We start from the raw sequence: 23,193 nt of genomic DNA on the forward strand, positions 1-23,193 counted from the left end.
GGCTTTACACAATACAGTTTGACAGTTGCCTTATTTTTGCAAACCAAATGCAACATGAAAAATTGTTACGTATGCTCAAAATGAGAGCTCTTTATTAATTATCAGCTACAGTAGGCTGGCCACAAGGCTTCCCTCAGCTCTGGGAAAATAATTAAAAACCTTGCAGAGCCTGAAGCATATAACAAGTAAAAGGGAAGAAAGCACTGAAATGTTTTCTTTAATGTGAAAGTCTTCTTTGGGAAGCCTGGGCTGCTCACTGCTTCCATTTCCTCACTACTTCCATTTCACAAAAGCAAGACTTGGACACTTTAATGACTAGTCCATACTTATACCCAAGTAAGCTGAATTAGGTGTTCTCCTCATCTGTCCTTTTCATTGAGATTATTTAAAAACAATACATTCTATTAGAGAGCAACAAGCAAGGAAAGCTTCACAAAGTGAAGCTTAACCTTGTGTAAAATGAAAATGTAATATACTGCTAGTGCCATCTGCTTTACCTCAGCATAATTCTCAAGTTTTCATGAGGCCTGAGCTCTTTTACAGGAAAGGTTCACACCATGCCCTCCCATGGAGATTTTAATTTTGTTATTTTCTGCTGTTTTCATCAATTTAAAACTAATCCTCTCAAACCTTCAAGAGCATGGTTTCAAATTCTGCCTGAGAGAAACAAACGTATGTGTAGTCAAAACAAATTTCTCTAACATTGGCCTCTACCCCTGAATGTCATCGACACACATTAAATTTCTATTAAAAGTAAATGGTGAAGTGTTCTCTGATTCTTTCTCTTTACTCTTAAAAGGTTTTGAGTGGAAATGTACATTCCTTCTCCAAAGATCTGATCCTTTGTAAAAGCTGCTTCTGCACTCTGCCTTTCTGCAAAAGTTAGAAGCTTCTCTGAAGTATAATTGCTGGGGGAATAAATTGAGCTTATTGGGCTTAAAGATACATAATATTGTTCTTGCTGCGTACCAAGTCACCCCTCCCTCATTTACAGTTACAAGACAACCTGGACCTTTTCAATCCTATGGGGAAGCTCTGCTAAACTGCTAAAAGAAGAAGTATTTCCTTAGCAACATCAGGTGAAGGTGTGCTGATTGGATTGGCAATTGGCTTGTACTTTAATTTATTTTGAAAAACTGTGATATACTGCCTACTGCTTAGCTGAAATGGTGAAGACTTTCAAGCAGCAGCATCAGATGACCGCATCTGGTGAAAAAACCCCAAATATACCCTGTTCTAGGGTGACTTTGTGATGCTTATATCCCCAGTCATCTCCTCTGTTTATGCTAGATATTAAGTTCTGCACCTTTAAGATTGGTTCTGAGGGCAAAGCAGGGGAAAAGAAGAGTGGAGTTTGTTTTCAGAACCTCACTCACTCCTCCACGTTCCTGCTCCTGGACTGTGTTGTCTGCAGTACGGATGGACAGTGGGAGAGAGCTCTCCTTTGCTTTTTAGTTAGTTTTTAGTTAGCTGAGGCAGTGAAGTTCTGTAGACTGTGGCTTTCCTTTTTCTTGGAACAGGTTCAAATCTATCCTGGACTGAAAACCCAAAAGAACACCAGGAGCTCACACTTGTGGCCCACCGGGGCCTGGGACGCAGCATTTCCAGTGCCAGAGGGACTGATAAGAGACTGAGTGAGCTGAGCTACCGACCATGAAGTGACTTTCTGAATTTGCCATCTCTTCAGAACAGCAAGAGGTTTTCTTGTTTAATATTATTCATTTTTTTATGCTTGTGAATACTTTGCCGGTTAAATAAACAGGTTTTTTTCACCTTTCTCCAACAAAATCTTTTCCTGAACCAGTTGGGGGAGGGGTTGCTTGAATTTGCTTTCTAGAGGGAGCTCTTTGGAAGTTTCCTCACAAATTTGCCCTAAACCAGGACATAGCCCTAGACTATGCTATGTAATATATCCTACACTGCACCGGCATCCTCCTTCAGTGTGGTCAGCCTTCCACAAGAACTGCCCCATGGAAGCTCCCAGACATGTACAGTGGCTCCAAAAGTGTCCTTACATACATGCCAGCCTTCTCTGCACTCTTACTGGCATCAATTTAATGTTATATCATTGGCTGGCTACTTTAGGGACAATGGAATAATCGTGACTTCAATCCCACAGCTGCAAAACCTAGAATGAACCGGATGGTTTTTATTGACAAAGATGTTAAACATGGCTACGTTGTGACAAAAAAAGGTTTCATCCTTCATTTGTGGAAAGAAGTTTTCTTAAGAGTACATTTAAACTTATGTTCATGATCCTGCTAGCACTGATGATTTTAAAGTCTGTGTAATGATTCCAGTGGGACTGTCTGCAAATGGTGGATACAAGACATCTGTAAAACACTCAAACTCTAAATGACAATGGAAAGATTTCAGTGCAAAATCTTCCCCTTGGACTTTGTGCTGAGGAATTCCAGTCTTTGTTTGAGTGTTTACATAAATTGCCAATTTATCAAACAATTAGTCACCTGTACCTTCCTGTACTTTCAGTAGAAATTTTTTACCTGGCAGATATGGCACTCAATTTTCTTAGTTTGCAACTAATCTGCCTGTCCCTGCCTACACCCCTCCTCTCTCTATGCATTTGCAATCTGAGGACATGGTGTAGGAAATAACTCAGAGTGAGTGCAAAGATGCTTTTCTGATGAGTACAGGGAGACATAAAAGCAGCACACAGGTCCTCCAGGTGGATTGTTTGCAGACACACTGTTCCATGAATGCAGAGCCTGGATAGAAATCAGACAGAGTGCCACTTGAGTCTTAAGCCCTCTGCTCTCAAGTCTTGGGGTTTTGAGACAAATCATTCAGCTGTGTGACTGATTTGCATCCAAATAATTTTCTATGCATGAACACAGAACCACTTTCTATTAGTCCATCACTTTTGTTCCTTTTCTTAATGTTCCCTTCCCCTCCTCCAGGGCCCCTCCTCACCAGTTTAACCCTCTCACACAGAAAAAAAAGTGAAATGAATTACAATTACACAAAGGGAAATGTGTAAGGTCCTGTAAGGATTCAGCATGGAGCCTACTAAAATGAGGCACTAATGAGTTATAAAAGATTTGCACATGCCCCAGAAAGAGAAAAAGGAGGAGGGAGAGAGTGTGCCTATCTGCCTTGGCTGAATGGAAAGGTACCACAAAAGGGACTCTTCAAATACCCTTTGGAATATGGGAAGTTAGCCCAACATAAGCTAGTGGTAAGGAACAATGATGTAACACAAAAAATGAAGATGGTTTAGCTGAGGGATTTGGTAGGAAGATTAGCCAAAGGCATAACATGAAAATAAATAAGAAGAAATTACTTAATTATAAGAGGTGTAAGCAGGCTGTGAGAGAACCAGAAGGCTCAGTGGAGTACCAGGGTGCAATGGGAACAATTAAAGGGGATAAAGACATTGCAAGGAAATTAAATGCTCTATTTGCATGTATCTGCCACCAGTCGTTCTGAGGAGATCCGTGGATAACAAAGCTGAGGGACTGTTGGAAAATAAGGGGGCAACCAAGACATACTGAAAGAAAGTGATACATTTTGGAGAAGACAGCATCAGTAAAGGCTTTTGACATTACTCCTTCTGAAAAACTAAGCACAGGCTCTGTTTTAGGCATGCTAGTGAAATTATTTGGATTATTCAAATAGTGAAAAATACAAATGTACAGAAGTACTGGCAGCTGAAGCCATTAAGATTGTCTGGTGGTAAGCAAAAACAAACTGTCACTGCAAATCCTGCCTGTCCCATGAGGTAGCAGCCTAAGAAAGTTTGGACTGGTGCCGCTATCTTGGCAGTTGCAGATAATTCAGCTGAATATCCCTAAGTTAATATGCAGTAAGAGCCTCTCTCCTCTAATACTGAAAAGGTGGCCAAAGCTCCATAACATTTGTCAAGCTGCAAACACGGCATAGCTACAAAACAAGTAAGAGACCACATCTTGCTTTGCTCCCTCCATACACAAAAAATCACCAGGAGAGCAAAAATGCATATTTAGCTTCTAAATGGGGAGAGCTGAACTGCCCTGCAAGGAGGATTCCCAGTGAGAGTAAAACACAGAAGAGGAAGCAGAAAAAAAGGACCAGAAACACAACTTCAGGTTGCCCTAAATTATTTGAGCTAGTCCAAGTTCAAGAAGTTGGTTGCATCTCAAATTCTGTGTTTGGTTCTGGGTCTCTCACTACAAGAAGGACACTGAGGTGTGGAGCAGGTCTGTAGAAGGATAATGGCACTGGTGAAGTGTCTGGACCACAAGTCTTGTGAGGAGAGGCTGAGGGAGCTGAAGGTGTTTAGCCTGGAGAAAAGGAGGCTCATGGGAGGCCTTACCACTCTCTACAACTACCTGAAAAACGGTGTCAAGGTGAGGGTCGGTCTCTTCTCTCCAGTAACAAGTGACAGAACAAGAGGAAATGGCCTTAATTTGTTCCAGGAGAGATTTAGATTGGATATTAGGAAAAGCTTTTACACTGATAGGGTTGCCCTGGAGACACATGAAGATGAGTAGATGCGGCACTAAGGGACATGGTTTAGTGGTGGACTTGGCAGAGCTGGGTTGACAGTAGGACTCCATGATCTTAAAGGACTTTTCCAGCCTAAATGATTCCATGATTTTGTGAAAAGCTTAGAAAGGGAGACATGAGCAGCACAGCAGATCCATGCAGGTGGACAAGGAGAACCCAGGAAGGCACATTTTTAATTGTTCCCAAACACAGCTGAGGCATGTTATCCATGAAATATGAATTAAAAAAAGTCCCTGGAATCCAGTCAACAGTGGGCTTTGAAAAGTTGTTCATAAATCATATGAAGTAATTTATTTAATCAGATTAAATTCTCCTTTCTGCTCATGAAGTATTTATAAAAAAGCCCTGAACTTCCACTGCTGCATTCTTGGAAAATATCTGTGCGTATTTTTTTAATGTGCGTATTTATTTTAGAAAATTAAACCTCACCCCTACTGAAATCAGTACCTGAAGTTATTAACACACAAACCTTGAGGATTCATGTCTTGATTCAAACTCATGATCCTGAGTAACTACCCTGCTCTCTGGCACCAGAGGGAAATGGCAATCACTCTAGGTGCTGCAAGACGTGATCTTCACAGCTTATCACTTTTGGTGAGGAAAGGTCTCTCATATGCACAATTCAGGGCAGCCATTGGCTAAAGAATAATCAGGAAAAATAAGTTCAGGATGAAGAATCACAAATGAACATGGTGGCTCACGTGATTAATCCTGCTCTAGAGAGGATGAACAGTCAAACAGAGGAGTGCACTGAAGAGGGCTGATCTCCTCCGTCTGAGGTCTGAATAGCACATTTATGTGCAGGAATTAGCAAGGCTTGCCTGCAGCTCAAGGAAATGGGTTGCATTAGCAGCAAATGCTCACAAAGAATATTTTGGCCTGCTGTAGGTAACCTTCTTTATAGATGTCCTAGGTTGACTATATGATGATGCTTTTATTCCCAATTGTCTTGTTCTGTTTATGCTGAACTGCACCAATTCAAAGCCATATAAACTTGTTAGCTGCAAGAAATATGAATAATTCACTGACATGCAAACTGGAAAAATTATTACAAAACAATATAAGGGAAATTTTCTTATTTTGTGGGGTACCCAACCCTTCTTTGTCATGCCCAAGCTATATTACTCTTTTTTCTTCTTCTCTGTCAAAACAGAATACATGCACAGGAAACTCCTACTGAGTAAAACATGGGTTACATTAAGTTAATGTCAGAGCTCCAAATTAATTCTTCTGTTGCATCCAGTGTAGCTATCTTTGGTTGTTCCAGTATGTCAGCTTCAAACAAGCATCTCCCCTGTTTTGTAACGAAGAGATAACAAGTTTTTCCCCACAGCATCTGTGTCATTCTATAAATAAAATTCACAAGTAATTTTACATCCAGGACAACAGACTAGATAGATAGGTGTACTGTTTTATTCTCCAGTAGTGCTTAGTCCAGCAATGCATTGGATATTGGAAAGAATAGCATAGACTAAGCTGAGACCTGAACTGCATTTCACTTTTCTAAAGTTAGAAATGCATGGCTTATTTTATAACTGAATGAAGGCCATTCACACACAGATATCTGGCTAGCTTTGAATTCCTGCTGAGAATGAGCTGGAAGCCTCTGCCACAGCCAGTGAAGAGGAAATGTACAAGCCTGAGAAAAAAAAATGCATCTTTTTTTTTTCTTTTTATCATACAAAATTGCCTCTCAGTGACTTCCTTGAAGATATAAAAATTTTCCCTTGTTATGTTTCTGCTAGAGGTTCTTGTACATAAAAGTATTATGAGTTGTTTTTTTTTCTTTTTTTGCTGTCAGTTTCCATTTCAGTTGGACTCCATAGCAACCAATAGCCCACGAATTACACATTCTGCATTCAAGTCTGTGCTACAAACCTCCTCCCACATGCACTCATTCATATTGCAGGCACCCTTACCAAGTGAATACTTTGTCCCTGATGTTAATGTGACTGAGCAAAGACCATTTATTTCGTGTAATTTGGCTGACAAACAGGGACCTTCACAGACCCTGGGTTTTGGGAGGGAGGCTTCTGGTGGTGGGGCTCTTCAGACAAATGATGGAACCAGCTTCCACCAGAAGGAAGCTGGCATCTGTTCTTCCCTTTGCCTCAGCCCACAGAAGTGTCACACCATTTAGCAGGGGATGAGTCCAAGATAAAGCGCAGAATTTTTACACTCCCGAGACTTAAAAAAATCTCTCCCAGAGCTCTCCAGAAACTTGATCCCAAACAGAGCAGGCAACTGATTGCAACCTATCATAGCACAAGTTCTTTGACTGCTCCTAAGGAGTTCTTGTGGATGCAGCAGGGCTTGGCAGGCCTCCCATGAGCAGTGTACAGCTCTGCTCAGCAGCCTGCTGCTGACAGAAAAGGCCAGAATTCAATCTCAAGTGCAATAGAACTGTTCCTCTGGCTGTGGGTTTGGTTTATTCCTTTAGGAATTAAGTATTTCTGAGATTCACATTGGTGATTTTCTCACCTTTTTAGCACCCAGGTCCATGCCATGCTTGCACACCGTGTAAATTTCTCTGTTGAGAAGGAATAAGTGACAATCACAGGCAGCGTGTTATGATATTGTGGAAATTATTAAACGCCCTATACTACAACCCCTAAGTGCAATCAATAAATCAGTTTGACAGAGCCACTGCTGTAATTTGCCTGGCTATTCCCAAAGGCAGTGTCCCCTGCAAGGAGCATGGGGAAGAGAGGCAAAGAGTTCATTCCAGCATGAACAGAGCCAGGGAGTCTGCAGTGGTTCCAGGTTAGTGGCCTCACTGCTGGGAATTTAGGAGATGACTCGTGGTAACACACAGATCAGGATCCCATTTAGGAGGTAGTTTTTAATCTCCTGTGGTGATCTCACCAATGCTGTGATGGTTTCCTCAAAGCACAGCTGTAGTAATAATGAACAAAACAAATGGCTGGCACATGAATGGCTATGGCCAGAATCATTAGGATTGATGACCTCTGTTGTTTATTTTACTCTGTGTGATTGCATAGCCTTTTCTTATTCCCTCTTGCATCCTTGTATCACACTAAGCTATTTGCTCAATTTCTTGCACCATTGCATTTCACAAGTTAATTTTTCATTACAGAAAGGGAAGGGATTTTCTTTTGAACATTATGAAGCTACTGCTTAATGGCTGAAAGCAATTATACAGCTCCTTTGCTTTGTTGTTGGAAGGTACAAATGGCATCACTGATTCAGTTTCCCTGACATCATGTTTCCTCTGTGTGATTCTACTATGTCCCTTCTAGTTATATCTCTGCATCTTCAACATCCTCCCATCTGAAATAACCCCAAACTTTTTGTTCTCTCCTGATGCTATCACCTCACTTGCTCATAACACTAATGAATTCCTTTCATTGCCTTTTCTTTTTCTTTGGTCAGATAGTTACATTTTTTTACATCCCCACCTTTTTGAAATAATACAGTACAAAGTGAATTTCATATTCAAGGTGAGTTTGGAACATCAGCATGCATAAAAGAATTCATTATCTTTTTCTATTTGTTCTCCATCTCATTCTTAATGCAGCCTAACAATTAACTTTTCTGACCACCTCTGCACAATAAGTACACTTCTTAATTACGGTGTCCATAACAACACAATGCTTTTCTTAGAAGGTTAAAAGCAATTGAAAATCCAGATGAAAGTGCACAGAGTTAAGAAAGGATGAAAGATCTCTATATAAGATGTAGCCACATACTAAAATCCAATATTTTATTTGACTTCTTTGCACAATAATGCTGTTTTTTAGGTCATTCTAGAGTTTTCCACAATGTTTGCTATTCCTCACTAACCTATGTGACTTTTCATTTATTTTTTGTCACACCGCCATTCACCTCACTTGTCTGCCAAAAGATTACTACTGGGTGTTATGCTAATATAATTTTGCCACTTGCAAATCCTACTCTCTGTCCAAAGTATCAGGACCCCTTTTATTTGCAAAATGAAACTTCAGCTGTGTTTGAAAAAAAAAAAAAAAGTTCACAGGAAGAAAGATAACCAAATGGCATATTTGCATATTTTACATTAAAGAATTCCAAGAAAATTATCTAATTGTCCCTTTGCTTGCAAGCACTCTTACAGCAGACTTCAATGATGACTACATCAAATAGCAAAGCTAAAATCAAAGAACTGCTCACCAATGCATGTATTTGAGAGTGCTGTGTTCAGAAAGACAAAAGTTGTATTATTGTTTGTGGACATTCAAACAGCACCTGGTTACTCATCCCAGAAAGCCTCAAAAAATGTTTCTCTTGAGATGCATTTGGGGTAAGAGGTTATCAGGACATGAGAAGAGGTGGCAAAAAGTAGAAATGCAAATATACATTAGTAGGCACCTAAACTGGCTGTTAAATCAGGGAAAGAGCATATACTTGGATTATGCCTGGACTCAAATCCAGTCAGTGGAAGTAGCAGATATTAGAAATACATACAAAACTCACGTCAATCACAATAAGGTTTATAATTTGTTTTAGTTAGAGCCCTTCAGGGCACATAAAAGATAGACACGAAAATATTCTAATCATTTCTTATAAATAAATGAAAAATTGTGTCAAGTATTATATATCATAGAGGTTTCCCACTGGAACAATAAGCAACTTTGATATAGCTGACAAGATGGAGGAACTTGATATTATTGATGTGGAAATAATCACTGGGGAACTCAAAACAGATGCAATAAAGATTCATAAGACAGCAGTCTAGAAAAAATTACCTGCATGTCTCTGCAGAAACAATGTTGAAAACTTGTTATGATCATTGGAGTGAACAGGAGAGAAGGACCAGGAAAAAAAATGAAACTGTGTAGATTTATGTAATAAAGACTGATAAAAGTATATAGAATCATGGTGCTGCCAGCCACAAAGAAACCACTTTGCACAGTTATACTGAAAAGGATATACAGTGCCATGAAGCTCAAGAAAAATGAGCATTTTCGCCCTAGCTCCTTTTGAGTGGATCATATTTCACACAACTTCATTGAAGAAAGTGAAGGAATGAATAGCAAAAAACATTCCCCCTTAAAAAGCAGATTTATTTTTTCTCCACTGAAAGAGCAAATAAACCAGTTCTGTAGAAGACTGCAGAATTTACAGAAACCTTAGTAAAGTGAAAATAGGTTGTGATCCAACCAGCAATGAAGAGTCTGGTGATTTGTCACCAGTGAAATTTTAAAAAAGGTATGTCTTTTTACTCACATTCTCCACATTTGCCCCAGATTTCATTGGGTATCCAACCTCCTGTGTGGACAGCAGCTGACAGAAGGTGCCCTGGGAGGTCTGGATTCCACAGACACATGGCTCCCCAGTATGTCAATCAACAAAATATGATAACTGAATGAATTTTATAAGCAACTGGTAGAAAATGAAAATGATGGAATGACACCATCAGTCTCAACCATAAAATGTAGAAACCTTAGGCATGTAATTCTGTATGTTGCATAAATGACCACCAGTGTAACATCTCTGGCAAGTGCAGCAATTGCTCTTTTTGAAGGGGAATTACTGAATACAGAAACCAAATATCATCAGTGCTGTTCTGTGTGGTGTTAGAAGCTTTTCACCAGGGGTATTTTTGTGTAGCTGGCAGCAATGGAGCAAACCCAAACTCTAACAAAAGCTAAAAATCTTTTTTTTGTGCATTTTGCTACCACTTAGGCAGAATTGGTTGGGTTTGAGGAAATAAAAGATGTTGAGATCCTGAGATGGCTTCAACCACTTGATGCTGTGAAAGTGAAGATGTGAGTATTCCTGGGATGTGCAAGGTTCCTTTGAAAAAAATAGTCCTTTGTAATGGGTCGGGGTTTTGGGGATGTTTTTTTGGCCTTCAAATTGCAAATTACAGTTTCCTGAGAGAACTGGAGGTCAAAGGGAAAAGATGTGAGCCTAGCATAACTCCCCTGAAATTTTTCCAAAGCAGCAACCTGAACAAATTAATGTCACTGGCCCTGCTCATTTAGCAATACGACAGTGCTGAGACTGGCCTTCTCAAAACAGATCAAACAATTACAGAACAAAAATCTTAAAGTTCAGGCTGCAAATTGAAAATTATAAACTGCTAGGGTTGCAGTTCTTTTCAAAATGTCTTTGTCACAGGATCAGTGGACAAAATAAGCTAGAATCAACTTTTAAAGTATGATCTTATATAATCACAAAAGGGAAAATTAAACTTATTTTAAAACTCTAAGACCAATATTCATAATTTTTGAGTACTTCAATTTACGTGAATGCAGAGGCTCAGTACATTATTTCTCCATTAAAAAAAAAAGGAAAAAAATAAAGAGAAAAAGATCTGTCAATCTACCTGAAGAAATTGATCAATGCTTTACTTTTGGTTCAGAATCTGGATTTGAAACTTTAAATTTCTGAAACAAACTCTGCCTTTTAACTGAGGTTTCTAATTTATGATCTAGCAGCAAGAAGGGTTTTTCTTGAATGGTATAGGGTAGACCATGGTGTAACATCCTAACAGCAATAGTGGGTAGTACCTGCTTAAGCTGAGATCCCAAAGGCAACAGAAACAGAATTGTAGAGCCTTGCACTGGGTGTAGGGTATTGGAGAAAAGAAGCCCAGCCTGATATCCTTATTCCCCTGAAGCCAGTACAGTTTTATGGCACATGCCAGCAATTCCCAGCAGCGCACAGACGAGGGTTGCAGGTGCAGTGCAGTCCTTGCCTTGGAATAATAATGTTATATAATTAGTTTGGGGAGACCATCAAATTTTCTTAGGAATTTCCAGAGAAAAGTAATCTAAGTGGTTCATAAACTATTAAAGTGAGTTGAGCTGAAAGGAGAATTTCCTATGAATTGCAATGTTAAAGATTCTGAAATAAAAGTTTCACTAATTTCTTATTAAACTAGTTTTCAGCAACCTCCTAAATTACTCTGACCTCTAAATAATAGAGTATGTTTATATGTGTGGAGATTTAGTCTCTTCTTTCTGGCAATTGCTGTTTTTAGTTTGCTGTTTCTAGTTTAAGTTTCTAACCTACTGGAAACTGTAAAATGGAATTTATACTCTTCTATTTCTGTTTGTATTTCTTTTTATTATGAAGCTAAAATAATTAATTTGAAATAATTTTTTCACACCTCTAATAAGAATTTTCATATAGTCAATACAGAGAATTACTGAAGAAGTGTGATTAGTTCAAGTCATGACTCTGTACTGCTAATTCAATTATAAATAATTGTTAATGAAGAAACATATGCAAGATTTAAGTTCAGGACATAATAGGAAAAAAATCAGTGCCTTTGAACTCAATGCACAGCGATGTCCTGCCAGACCCTGTGCTGGTATTTGAAGAAAGAAGCTCTGGAACAAGACAGCTGGAGCAACCAGGACTTCTACTCCAAACACAAGCACTGAAATGAAGGTATAAGACAGCAGGGAGGGCCTGTTTTGGCAAAAGGTAGCCAGAAAGAGGCAGAAAAAGGATCAGCAGAAATTGCCACAGCAAACATAGTCACATGGCCCTGAGAACGATTCCAGAAGAAAAACTTGATCTTAGGGGCAAATGTGTAAATCTTGAACAAATAAATCACTGCTTGTTTTTACTTCCTCATGTTTGTGGAAAGCATGTACATGCTTACATTTGGACTAGCTTTTTTTCAAAGAATCACCTAATTTTTTCATCTTTTCCTTTCCATAAATAAAGAAAAAAATTTAAAAAACCAAACAAAAACAAAACAATGGAAAAAATAAACAAAAAACCCCTCCAATAAGTCTTAAATTCTTTTTTTAACCTTTAAATTTTTAACCTTTTTTAAGTTGCAAAGCCTGCTTTTCAGGAGATGTCATCAGAGATGTTTTCATGTATCATGAGATGATTTATTAGAATTGCCATGTTTCTTGATACTCTGATTATCCTTTTTTTGTGTGCTACTGTCTCACAGTTTAGACTATATTGAAAGGGGAAAATCAGGTAGGGACAGTCCATTTTATAGATCTCTGCACAGCCTTAGGACGCATTCTTACAACAGCAGAATTAATTTTCATTAAAGTAACTGTAGTGCATAGTTGTTTTATTCTAGACAATACTTTGACTTCACCAGAAGATTACTAAAAAGGCCTTATGCAATATCAGTGAATAACTACAAGCAATCAGGTCTTTGCAAAATTATTCCAATTATGTTACAGTTAGTTTCACTCCACAAAAACACATTTCAGACACTCTGTGATTGTTCATCTTGATCTGACAGAACCCTTGCCCATTCCATTCCCTTGCATTAGGCTGACTTAGCTTTGGTTAATATTTTGCAACAGTGTTTAATGGCCAAGTAAATGCAGTGCTTTTGTTTCTGCATGAGAAGTGTATTGAGTCGTAAGATATTTAAGCAAATGTCTGAGGCAAAGCATATCAGTTGTGTCACTGCTGATGTGGCCCACAGAATGCCACAGCTACCTGTATCTTAGTCACATTGCAAACTGTTTTCTAATATTTGGAAATCTAATTCCATTTAGGATTGGGGATAATTTTGCTTTTATTCTCTATATCCACTGTTTATTACCACATTTTGTTAAAGTAAATTGTTGTATATAGGAGTAATTTAATCCCACCTCTTATTATCTTCAACTTGTATGACACTGTCATATTTTTCAGACTTCTTGTTGCACTATTCTTCTAACTCACCTCTTGTGCTTGAACTTAGCTTACAGGACAGTTGAGGTGGGTAAAGGTGAGTAACTCCTGCTGTCCTGCTGACAATATTCCTGTAACACAGCCCAGACTCTTTGCTCCCCCAGTGGTGTTACTTTGCTGTATATCATTTCATTTGTAGTCCATTCTTCACCCTCAAATCCTTTTGTGCCCAGTCAATATTAGTTACCCATGAATACCTGATTTAAGAATCAAGAGGTGAGAAAATCCCAGTAGAGACAAACTTGTCAGCCAGGACGAAACCAATAATGGCAGGTGTGCCTGGTGTCTCACAAGTCTCCTTGGCTTTTAACCTGGAGCCTACATCTGCTAAGCCTCTTTCTGAAGTAAATCCCCAAATGATCCTGAAGTACTTTTAAATGATTCATATAAAATGTTCTCTGAAGGAAAGTGAATGTGCATGTACCTGTGTATACATTTCAGCAGAGAATAACAATAAGATGCTGGAAAAAGAAAAGGCACTCATTGGCAGCACAGCATACACTAATTGCCATTTCCCCCAGTCTTGCAAAACTCTTTTATTCAAACAGAATTGAAGGCTTTATCAGAATAAACGTGAATTTAAATTGCAGGAGCCAGGTAGAAGTGGCTTACACGAGAACCTAAGAAATGGAAAGATTTCCCACCATCTCTCCCTAGGTCCAAGTTTATTCCTCCTCCTTTTTTACTTAATTTTCAAATGAATATTGCAGTAGATTTGGAAGCAGGATTTTTCATAGGTCTCTTTCTCTTTCACTGTAAGTCCCATTTCTTCTTTTGTACCTATACAACAGACAGGTAGGATTAGCCCTGGGAAAGCAAGGCAATGAACACACATGGAGAAACTTTGCAAAGTGGGAACAGCTTAGAGGAGCACGGCTCCAACATAACAGGAGGGGACGAAGATGACTTAGGGTTATCACCCCCAGGTGTAGATTCTCCTGGTTAGAACCACCCATACAAAAGCAATGCTGTGTGCTATCACATAGCCTAGCACTCTGAAGTGGTGTAGGCAGCACACATACTCTGCAGATTGAAAAGTGCATATCTAAAATACATGACTGGCATCTCTTGGATTTGCTGTGAAAGGAAGCCAGGAGGAAGGAAACAGTGAAATGTTTGGCCCTGGCAAGGGGAACAAATGTTTCTGATCACACCATAGCAGTGGCCTTGTGTTGCTACCCCTTTTTTCACCTGTGTTACATCATCCATAGCTGAATTTATGGAATTGAGTTCCTCTACTGACATGTCATAAAACCAGAGAAGCTGAGATTGCAACTTTGTGGAAAGGAGCACAGGACTATCTGTAGGAAAGAAGGAGGAAGATGTGGGGATGTTCCAGCTTGTAGCTAGAATACAATGAAGAAAAACATATTGGTTTAAATTGGTTTTTAAAAAAGTCTTCCTGCTTCATTAATTCATACCATCAGGGTGCAGTATGTGAGAATATGTGTGAGACCGGTTCTATGGGATCAGACCAAAAGTTCTCCTGCCAGGAATAGTAAGAGGTTTGATACACAGCTGGTTGACAAGGTTAAAATAGAGATCATACTAATCTTACACTGAAAAGAAAGTGTTTTTTCTTATGTACGTCAATATGGCAGTCACTAGCTTACACTTTCAATCAAATATTCAATTTTGGTCCCTAAAGATGTATTGTGGGATATTACATAAATACTCCATATACCCTCTTCAAATTGGTTGTTATTGAACCTCTAGCATCATAACTCTACATGCTGTGATTTATATTGCATGTGTGAAAGAAAACTGGCACCACATGTGCTAATGCATGCACAGACAAGTGCCATCCTCTGCAATGGAATAGTGGGAAAGAGATACCATCTCTCTGTAAAGAAAAACATATTTGCATATTACCTTTCTCCTTAAAATGAATCTTTACTAGCTTTAGTTTGCTCAGCATGGACAGTTTTCATAAGCAGTTACATAGGAAACAGTGTCAGCAGGAGGCTAACTGGCTTGCTTTGCCCTCTGTCCCTGCAACAAATGGACCCTCCAGGAAGTTTCCAGAGCTGAGATTATCATGGTCTGTGAACAAGGGATGGCTGCTTTTTGCTGCCTCTGTGGTTGCTGCACTTATTAAAAAGAAAAGCTGTAAGAGTGCAATCAGAATTTAAGACCAAAATTTCCTCTTTCTTAAGAAATTATTCCATTTACTCATTTTTAGGAATCAAATCTCCTTTCATGACATATTAATTGTGATCCTCCAACTCTTTTATTGTTTTAACCATGACAAAAAAGGCAAAACACAAAAGGCCTTTAACAATTCAATTTTTTTATCTGACTTATTGGAATGACTTTACTCCTCCATCCTGTCACCTGCCCTCTATTCTATTTGCTTGGTTAAATTTTTAGGTGCACATGGCAGCTGGGTGCTTGTACCACTTAATTTCCCACATCACTGAGAGCTTCCCATGGTCATGGCACTCTCATGAGCACAACCACAGGACCAACCATGTCTCCCTCATCCTCCACCCTCATCATGGCAAAAAAGTGCCCTGCAGTAGGGTGACTGTGGTGACTGCTGGGGTAGAATTTACCCCAGGGTGCTGTTCAGCTATTTCACAGACTTGAGCAGCCACCACAACATTCACATCCTGACCAAACTCGTGCCATCTGCTGTAACTCCTGTGCTATCACCTGGTCTGCTAGCAGCACCAGTTCCTAGGCATCCCTTGTGCTGTTCTGAGGGTGCTGGAATTGGAGGATGCTCAGCACCTGCCAGAGTGAAAAAAAGCAGATAATTCAATGTAAAATGCAATTGATACAGGGCTCAGAGTTCAGAGGAAAGTGTCTAAAACAAATCACGGCCTGGGGAAAAAATATATCAAGGAAGTATTAAAATTTTAAAATTCCAAATGTATTTAAGGATTCCAGCTCAATATTTCCATTCTTTTCTGATGCTTCTACTTCATGTAGCTTACTAAATAGCTGGCCAGAGAATTAATATTTTTTTCCTGACTCTTTTCAGACTGTTCCTGCTGCAATGCCTGAATTTGCCTTGGCTGCTTTTAGTTAGGTTGGCAAGTTAGAAACTGATCAGAATATTATCAGAAACTGGTCAGAATATTTAGAAAACTTGATTTGAGGAGTGCTGTGACAAAAAAGGATTCTGGTCTCTTCCTACAAAGCTTCACCTTGAAAAGCTGCTATTTATAAGAGCATTCATTCATGGTTTCCAGCACTTTCCAAAGTTCAAAAGGGCGAAGAACCATGTGGGATGTCACATTGCATTTCCTACTTTTCTGTGGCTGTAGCTCTGTTGTAGATCCCATCTGTGAGGATGGCATATACAGCCCACGTAGGACTATGGGTCCTTCTTTTAGGGACAAGTGCAATCACAATTGTATGTAGTTTCTCTTTTCTTACACCAATACATAAACTCTTATGCAAAAATGGAGTCTGAGATGAAAAGCAGGGGATATGTATGTGTGCCTATGTGTTTGCTGTGTATGCATGTTTGTATATTTTTCTTTATCAGCTTTTCCACTTTATAAAGCATGGGAATTGGGTTGGTTTCTTTTTGCCACAGGAGGAAGGTGGCACAGAGCCCCTTTTCAGTCTGCCCTACATTTTCCTGTGTTATTCTGGGGGCAAGCTCCTGCAACTGTGTTTCTCACCCCCAGGCACTGTCCTTCACAGCTCTTCAGTCAGCCCTCAGCCAAACACCGTCCAGTCACCTCTTCCCTCTCAAAATGGCAATCAAAAGTGTTTGATTGCCAGTCCCTCTCCATTGATTTTTTTTCTTTCCAGTCAGGCTTCTCTCATTCTTCAACATATGCTTCATAACTTTCCCAGCTGTTGTTTTTCTTTCTCTTTTTTCAGACATTTTCTCTGTCTTCTTGGATTCCCTTCACAGCACAACACAGGATTCTCATTTGTGTATGTCATCCTGCTGTTATTCAGATGGGCTACAATTGCCTTCCCAAATATGGCTTCCATAATAAATGGTACTAACTGAATTAAGTTACTGCCTGCAAGCAAATTAAAACATTTCAAGACAGAACTTCTTTTCTTCTTTGTCCAACATTTAATTTACACATCTGTTACTCTTCTAAATGAGTAATATGCTTATGCTATGCTGCCTTCCCCTGCTATCCTGAATTCTGCTACCGTTTCAGATCAGCTCAGTAATGAATTATTATTTTATGCAGCATGCTTCTAAGCTTTTTATTGGTCAATGCAATGCTTGAACCACAGTGTCAATCTGCATTACTGTAAGCATCTCCCAACACAGAAACACTAGCTCCTAACCAAACCAAAGACTTGATGTGTAAAAACCATTATGGTGCAAGGGCTGGCTGCACTTCAGCTGTAATCTCTCATGATAAACAGACGTGAGGCAGAGTTACTGCCACAGTTTGCCTGTGACTATAAATCAGTCTCAGCAGATGTTTATTACCTCATATTCTATTAAGCATCTGAGACTATGCTTGAAATATATTAGAACAATCAACACTTGAGATGTGTTCTTTTATACCAACAGGATCTGATGATGATAATATCCTTGTAATTACACCACTTTGAGCATTCTCAGGAAGGACATACTTGGGTTTTATTATGATCCTTTAAAATATTTATAGCTGTTGGTTTACCTCTGTGTCAGAATATTTCCTTTCCCTTTAGCCTCAGTACACTGTCCTACAGAATGGTAAGTATCTCATATTTGAGATTCCCTGGGTAATAAAAGACAGTTTATGGCTAGCAGTTGACTTGGTATGTTGTAAACAAAGCGGCAGGTTTTCTCTGTCTGACTCACAGAATTTTTGGAACTATGTGACAGCTTCTAAGGCACAGACATGAAGACAGAAATTAATTACCATCTTACTGAAAAAAAAACTATGAAAAACATTCTGCTCCCTACCCCCAGCCCTATTTGCAGAGTATTGTGATTGGAGTCCTTCTTCTGGGTCTCTACATAAAAATAAATTTTACGTTGGCCAGACAACCTTGAAACACTTTTGCTTGGAAGATTAATGAACACCTTCTGCTGAATTACTTGTTCACCCAAAGCTCCATCTCCTTGGTGTATGAGCAGCTTGTATTAGAAGACAGTAGCAGACATAGGAACAGCTGTGGAAGTTACTGAAGGCTTTCCTCAATCCAACTGCTGAGAAGACCCTCTTACCAAACTTCTTTAAAAGCTTCAGATTCACCACAGGTGGATGAGGGGGGGAGGGCTTAGATTTGGTGAGAGTGAGGAAACAAAAAAGTGTGAGAAAGAGTATTTGTTTTCCAGCACATGGAACATTTTTTTTTACCTTAAATCCTTGTTCAGGTCTCATCAAAACTGCGTGTATGCCTTTGTTCATTTTACAAACTGGAATTTTTTATCATGCAAACTATTCAATCAAAAAATTTCATTATGTGATCTGTTTGACATCCTTATCTGTCTTTATTGCTGCACAAATTTGCATTCAAAATAATGCACTCTGTAAGAAGGGGAGTAAATAAAGTCTTTGTGGGTTTCAGGTGGGTCCACACCTTGAGTTCTGATCAAAGTGAAAAATGTCCCTCCCCTGTACTAGTTTACAGTAATATAACTCAACAGGTTTTTTCTCCCTCACTATGGAACTTATCTGATCTCTTTCTTTTCTATTCATCTGCTCATTTTCATTTATTCAATACTGAATAAGTGAAAATGAAGGTATTGAATATGTGATCAACTTTAACTAACAGATCCAAAATATACTATGCAGGACCTAGAGAGAAAGTGATGACATCATCTCTAAGAAATCTGCCTGAACAATGGAGAGAAATCAAACCTATGCAGAACATGCTAAATTAGTCCAACTCTGGAACTGTGATAAATCTCAGCTAGTGATTTGGCAATAAGAATTATCATCCCCTGTTGGTTTTTCCCTGTCATCAAAGAGGTTTTGGTCAAAACAATCATTGTTATATTTTTTAACTCTGTGGAAACAAAAATAAAATTCTTGCCAGTAACTTTGCAGATGTCACAAACCTCTTGAAATGATAACTGGGGAGCAGCACTTGTTTAGCTCAGCCCAAGAGCCTGAATCACATGCGAGACTGTCCCCACATTATGGATGAGAATGTATGACACATTTACCAGTGGCATTTGTATTTTAGGAAACTGACTTGAAAGCAAATTTGAGCTGAACATGAGCTCAAAATGGGATAGAGTAGTTAGGAACAGAGTGACAATCTTGTATCTAAAAGGAGGAAACTACTGAACAGATGAGATAGGGTTATCACTTAATGATTTATTAGTGAAAATTTTTATTTAGTTCATCCACCTGCACCTTAGCAACAACACTAAAATGATAGGAACAGTCCAGAAAAGAATGATGAAGAGTATTTTAAACCTGTAAAATCTCCCCAATTCTGAGAGTAAAGTTAAAACTGTTTAAGCTTGGGCATCTTAAATGTATTGTGATACATTAATCTAGTGGATTGCTTTGCAGAAAATTATCTTTGCTGTGCTGGCTGCTCAGAGGTGTGTTCTTTACCTTTACCAACACACAGTTGTTTTTTCCTTGAGGACCAGGGTGTTAGCTGTTTTACTTTCCCCATGGCTGAAGGTGAACACAAGAACCTCTGCTGCAGAGTCACTAATGCAGTATCTTCTTGCCTGACTTACCCTACAGTGCTGCCTCCCCAGTGAACTCAAAAATAGGTTAAATGTGACGTGGTCAGGACACAAAAGTACAAACATGGGAAGCTGTCATATTTTTGTGGTACATTTAAACTAACATGATCCAGCAGCTGGAAGCTGAAGCTGGAAATATTGAGACTGGAAATTAAAACCTAGTTTGCTAGAAATGTCAGGTCTATCAGTTGCATTCTGGGGGCTGAAATTACAAATGTTTCTAGAGGCTTACATAGAAATTCTATCTTTGATCCAGGAAATACCTTAAAAGCATCTTGGATATGATTTGTCCAAGCAGTCATATTACACAAATAATAACATTTCCTGTTAAAAATCAAGATATTTATAAGCACAGAAAGTTTCAAGTTTGGCCTCTTTGACATGTGCCAACAGGAACCATACTCCCAGGCACATAAATGGTGAGGATGTCTGGACTGAAAATCAATTTATGGACTGTAGCTATTCTGATTTTAACAGACCCCTTAAAAATTATTATTTCTTTATAAACAATGCCTTATAAATTAGAATTTGATCAGTAAGAAAGAGAAGATAAAGCCAGTGGCAAATGAGATTAAAGTAAGGAAGGGCATGCTGAAGGTTCAGCTCTTACTCTTGCATCGTGGCCGATTCCATTAGCATTCAGCTGAAATGCCAGCTTGTGAATATCTTGCCATCACTCAGAAGACATGCCTACAGAAAGGTTGCCTAAGATACATTTATAAAAGATGTGCACAATGCCTTTTTGAACTTCTTTGTAAAATTTGTGTTTCTTCTGGTCAATAACCTGCTCCCATGCTGCTTAACAGGACGTTGCACTCACCATTTCCCCTCCTTAACAGCTTTTCCTCTTGTTGATGTCTTTAGACAGCAAAAAAAGAGGAGGATATCCATTTACTTACAGCCCAAATCCTGTCCCAAATCCCTGTTGCACCTGGAGTGCCACAAAAGCCCACAGAAAAAAACACTTCTTGTCATCTGAATCCACAGTAGATACGAGGTTCAGTGGCTGAACTGAGGTAAAATTTGCACATGACTTTTAATGTCACTGAGGGTTCTTAGGAAAGTACATCCTATGGTATTTGCCTCAGCTTTTCTTCCTTGAAAGTTAAAATCATTTTTTCAAAAATATGCAGGGTTGCTTTGGTTTTTACACACACAGACACACACACACACACACACGGATGTGTATTAAAGGCCTTGCAGAAAATATGAGCCAAAATCTGACCAGAGTCATTATTCTGTCAAAACTTCATTGCAGGAGTCTTAGACACCAGCACTCTCAGCTTTCCAAGAGCAGGACCTGATGTACAAGGTTAATCACAAAGATTCATTTTGTTGAGGGATCAGAAACCCAAAGCTGGCTCTATGTAATAGCTAAATCCCTTAATGCAACCAGCAGTTCCACTGTGCTTCTGTCCTCTAAAGCTGATGCTTTCTATTAATTCCAGATACCTGTGCATTCATCTTTCTTTTCAGGCCAATTGCTAACAGAAGAGTTCTTTCTGAAAGAAAGGCAAACTTGTAGTTCAGAAAGACAGGAGATAAACTGCTGGCCTGTTTGTAGGTAATAGGACTTTTATTACTGCCCTTAGTTCACCATTTAACCAAACATGTTTGATTATGCAAAGTTACACTTCTGTATCATTTTCTGTACATTTATTCACATGTGAATGAAAATCATAAACACTTCTGAACTCTGCTTTTCACATGGTGATGAAAGGTTTTCCCAGAAAACAAATAACATGAAAAATTGCAGGCATATGTGTTTTGTTCTCTAACAATTTCTATGCTGTAAAATCAAAGCTCCAATCAACTGACTCCTAAGGATAAGACTTTTTCATCAAAGACTTTAGACCATGGCAACACAAAATCCTACCTGGAAGTCATCAGAACTGATGGTACTTAAAACCTGAATCTGAATTTTGTTCTTTCTTATGATGTTTATCAAGATCCAACAGAATACATGGTAAACCTACAGGTGATTACACTTCTCCATCTCACCATGAAGTCAGGGAAAATGGAATGGAATAACTTACAAAGATGAGGACAATGTGAACATGATATTCCTGGACTAGCCCCTTTTCTCTGTACCACTTCAAATAGGTAGTGAAAGCTGACTAATCACATTAATTTAAGGACATTGTTTTATAATAATGGTTAGGAGATATCTTTGTTAATGCCACTTTGTAAAGAAATGGCCTGAACAGAAAATATGCTTTGTGTGACTCTCCCATTTATCAGACTAACAACACAGAGCCACCAGTGTGTGTAGAAATCTCTGTGCAGTTTGTGGAAATAGAGCAGAGGCTGCAATTCCCAAAATGGTTCAAACAAACAAACAAACAAACAAACAAGCAATCTGTTAGAAAGTCTGAAGATAGAATAAATATTGTCAGCTTCCTCTGCACCAGGAGAGCTACAAGAATCTCCATATGTTTTGAGATGCTTTCTGTCAACCTGTTTGGCTGGTCCATGATGCAGCTGGAGTAATTGTGTGATAGACGTTAATGTGCATATAGCAAAAATACATTATCTGGATAAAATTTGGAAATATTTCTTTAAAAAAACCCAGACATGAGCTACTTATATGACACACTGATATAGCCTTAACTCTTAATGGCCCTGTGTCCTAAGTATGAGGACTGACAGATGATCAGGTGAGATGGAAGTTATAGTCTAATGGAGATATGGTTGCAAAATATTTCGCTGAAAATGGCCTTGCTCCTTCAAAGATGGCCACAAATATTCCATTAGGAGTTGAGTGTGAGTGTGTGTAAAAAGATAAGGACACTATCTACATTTACCTACTCTGATCCCAGTTGGCTGCAAAAAGCAGAAGGATCTTCCTGCCACAGTGGTCGCGATTTTCCAGCACTCCCGGAAACCCGTCTGTCAGAGCCCGTTTGATTCCTGGGTCATCTGCCTTGAAGTTTTTGAACATATCCAGATTTAATTGGCGGTACTGGAAGTACTGAGCCAGCAGTCTGAAGGCCTCAGTTTGGTGAAACTTTCTGGCTCGGAGAAATCTCAAGATGAAGGCATCATCTGTACGTAAAAACCCAATGTCAGGCCTCGTGATGATCATGTCCCTGACTTGCTGGATATCCTGGTGCAAAATGTCTGGGTTTTCATTCAGTTCCAGGCGGGCTTTCTCTATAGTCTCTGGACTAAGTCCAGCTTGTAAATGGGTCATCTCTGCAAAAACCTCTTTTTCAAACCCTTAACTTCGGATATTTTAGTAGAAGTGCTGATCCCATTCAATTGATGGTCTGCTGTGAGCGTGAGCCATTCAGATGCTTTTTGCTATCAAGCTGATATTTAACAAGTAAAAGCAAAGGGCTTTTCTTATTCTTGCAGAGTAACAGGCAGTTCACGTGTACTATAATCCATCCAAAGGAAAGTGTTGTTTATTC

General features: G+C 39.0%; 1 protein-coding gene across 1 annotated transcript in view; it reads right to left on the bottom strand.

Annotated features, from left to right (window-relative positions):
• The window catches only part of CLVS1 (clavesin 1), a gene marked incomplete at both ends in the record, with an annotated part of 87,110 nt that extends 64,137 nt beyond the window's left edge, over positions 1–22,973 (bottom strand). The window contains one exon of the mRNA XM_084209256.1: positions 22,585–22,973. Within this exon, the coding sequence (XP_084065382.1) occupies positions 22,585–22,973 (389 nt within the window). The remainder of the gene's footprint in view (positions 1–22,584) is intronic.
• Between the last annotated feature and the right edge of the window lie 220 nt (positions 22,974–23,193).

This window comes from Fringilla coelebs (genome assembly GCF_963513975.1).
Source record: "Fringilla coelebs genome assembly, chromosome: 1".
Taxonomy (NCBI): domain Eukaryota; kingdom Metazoa; phylum Chordata; class Aves; order Passeriformes; family Fringillidae; genus Fringilla; species Fringilla coelebs.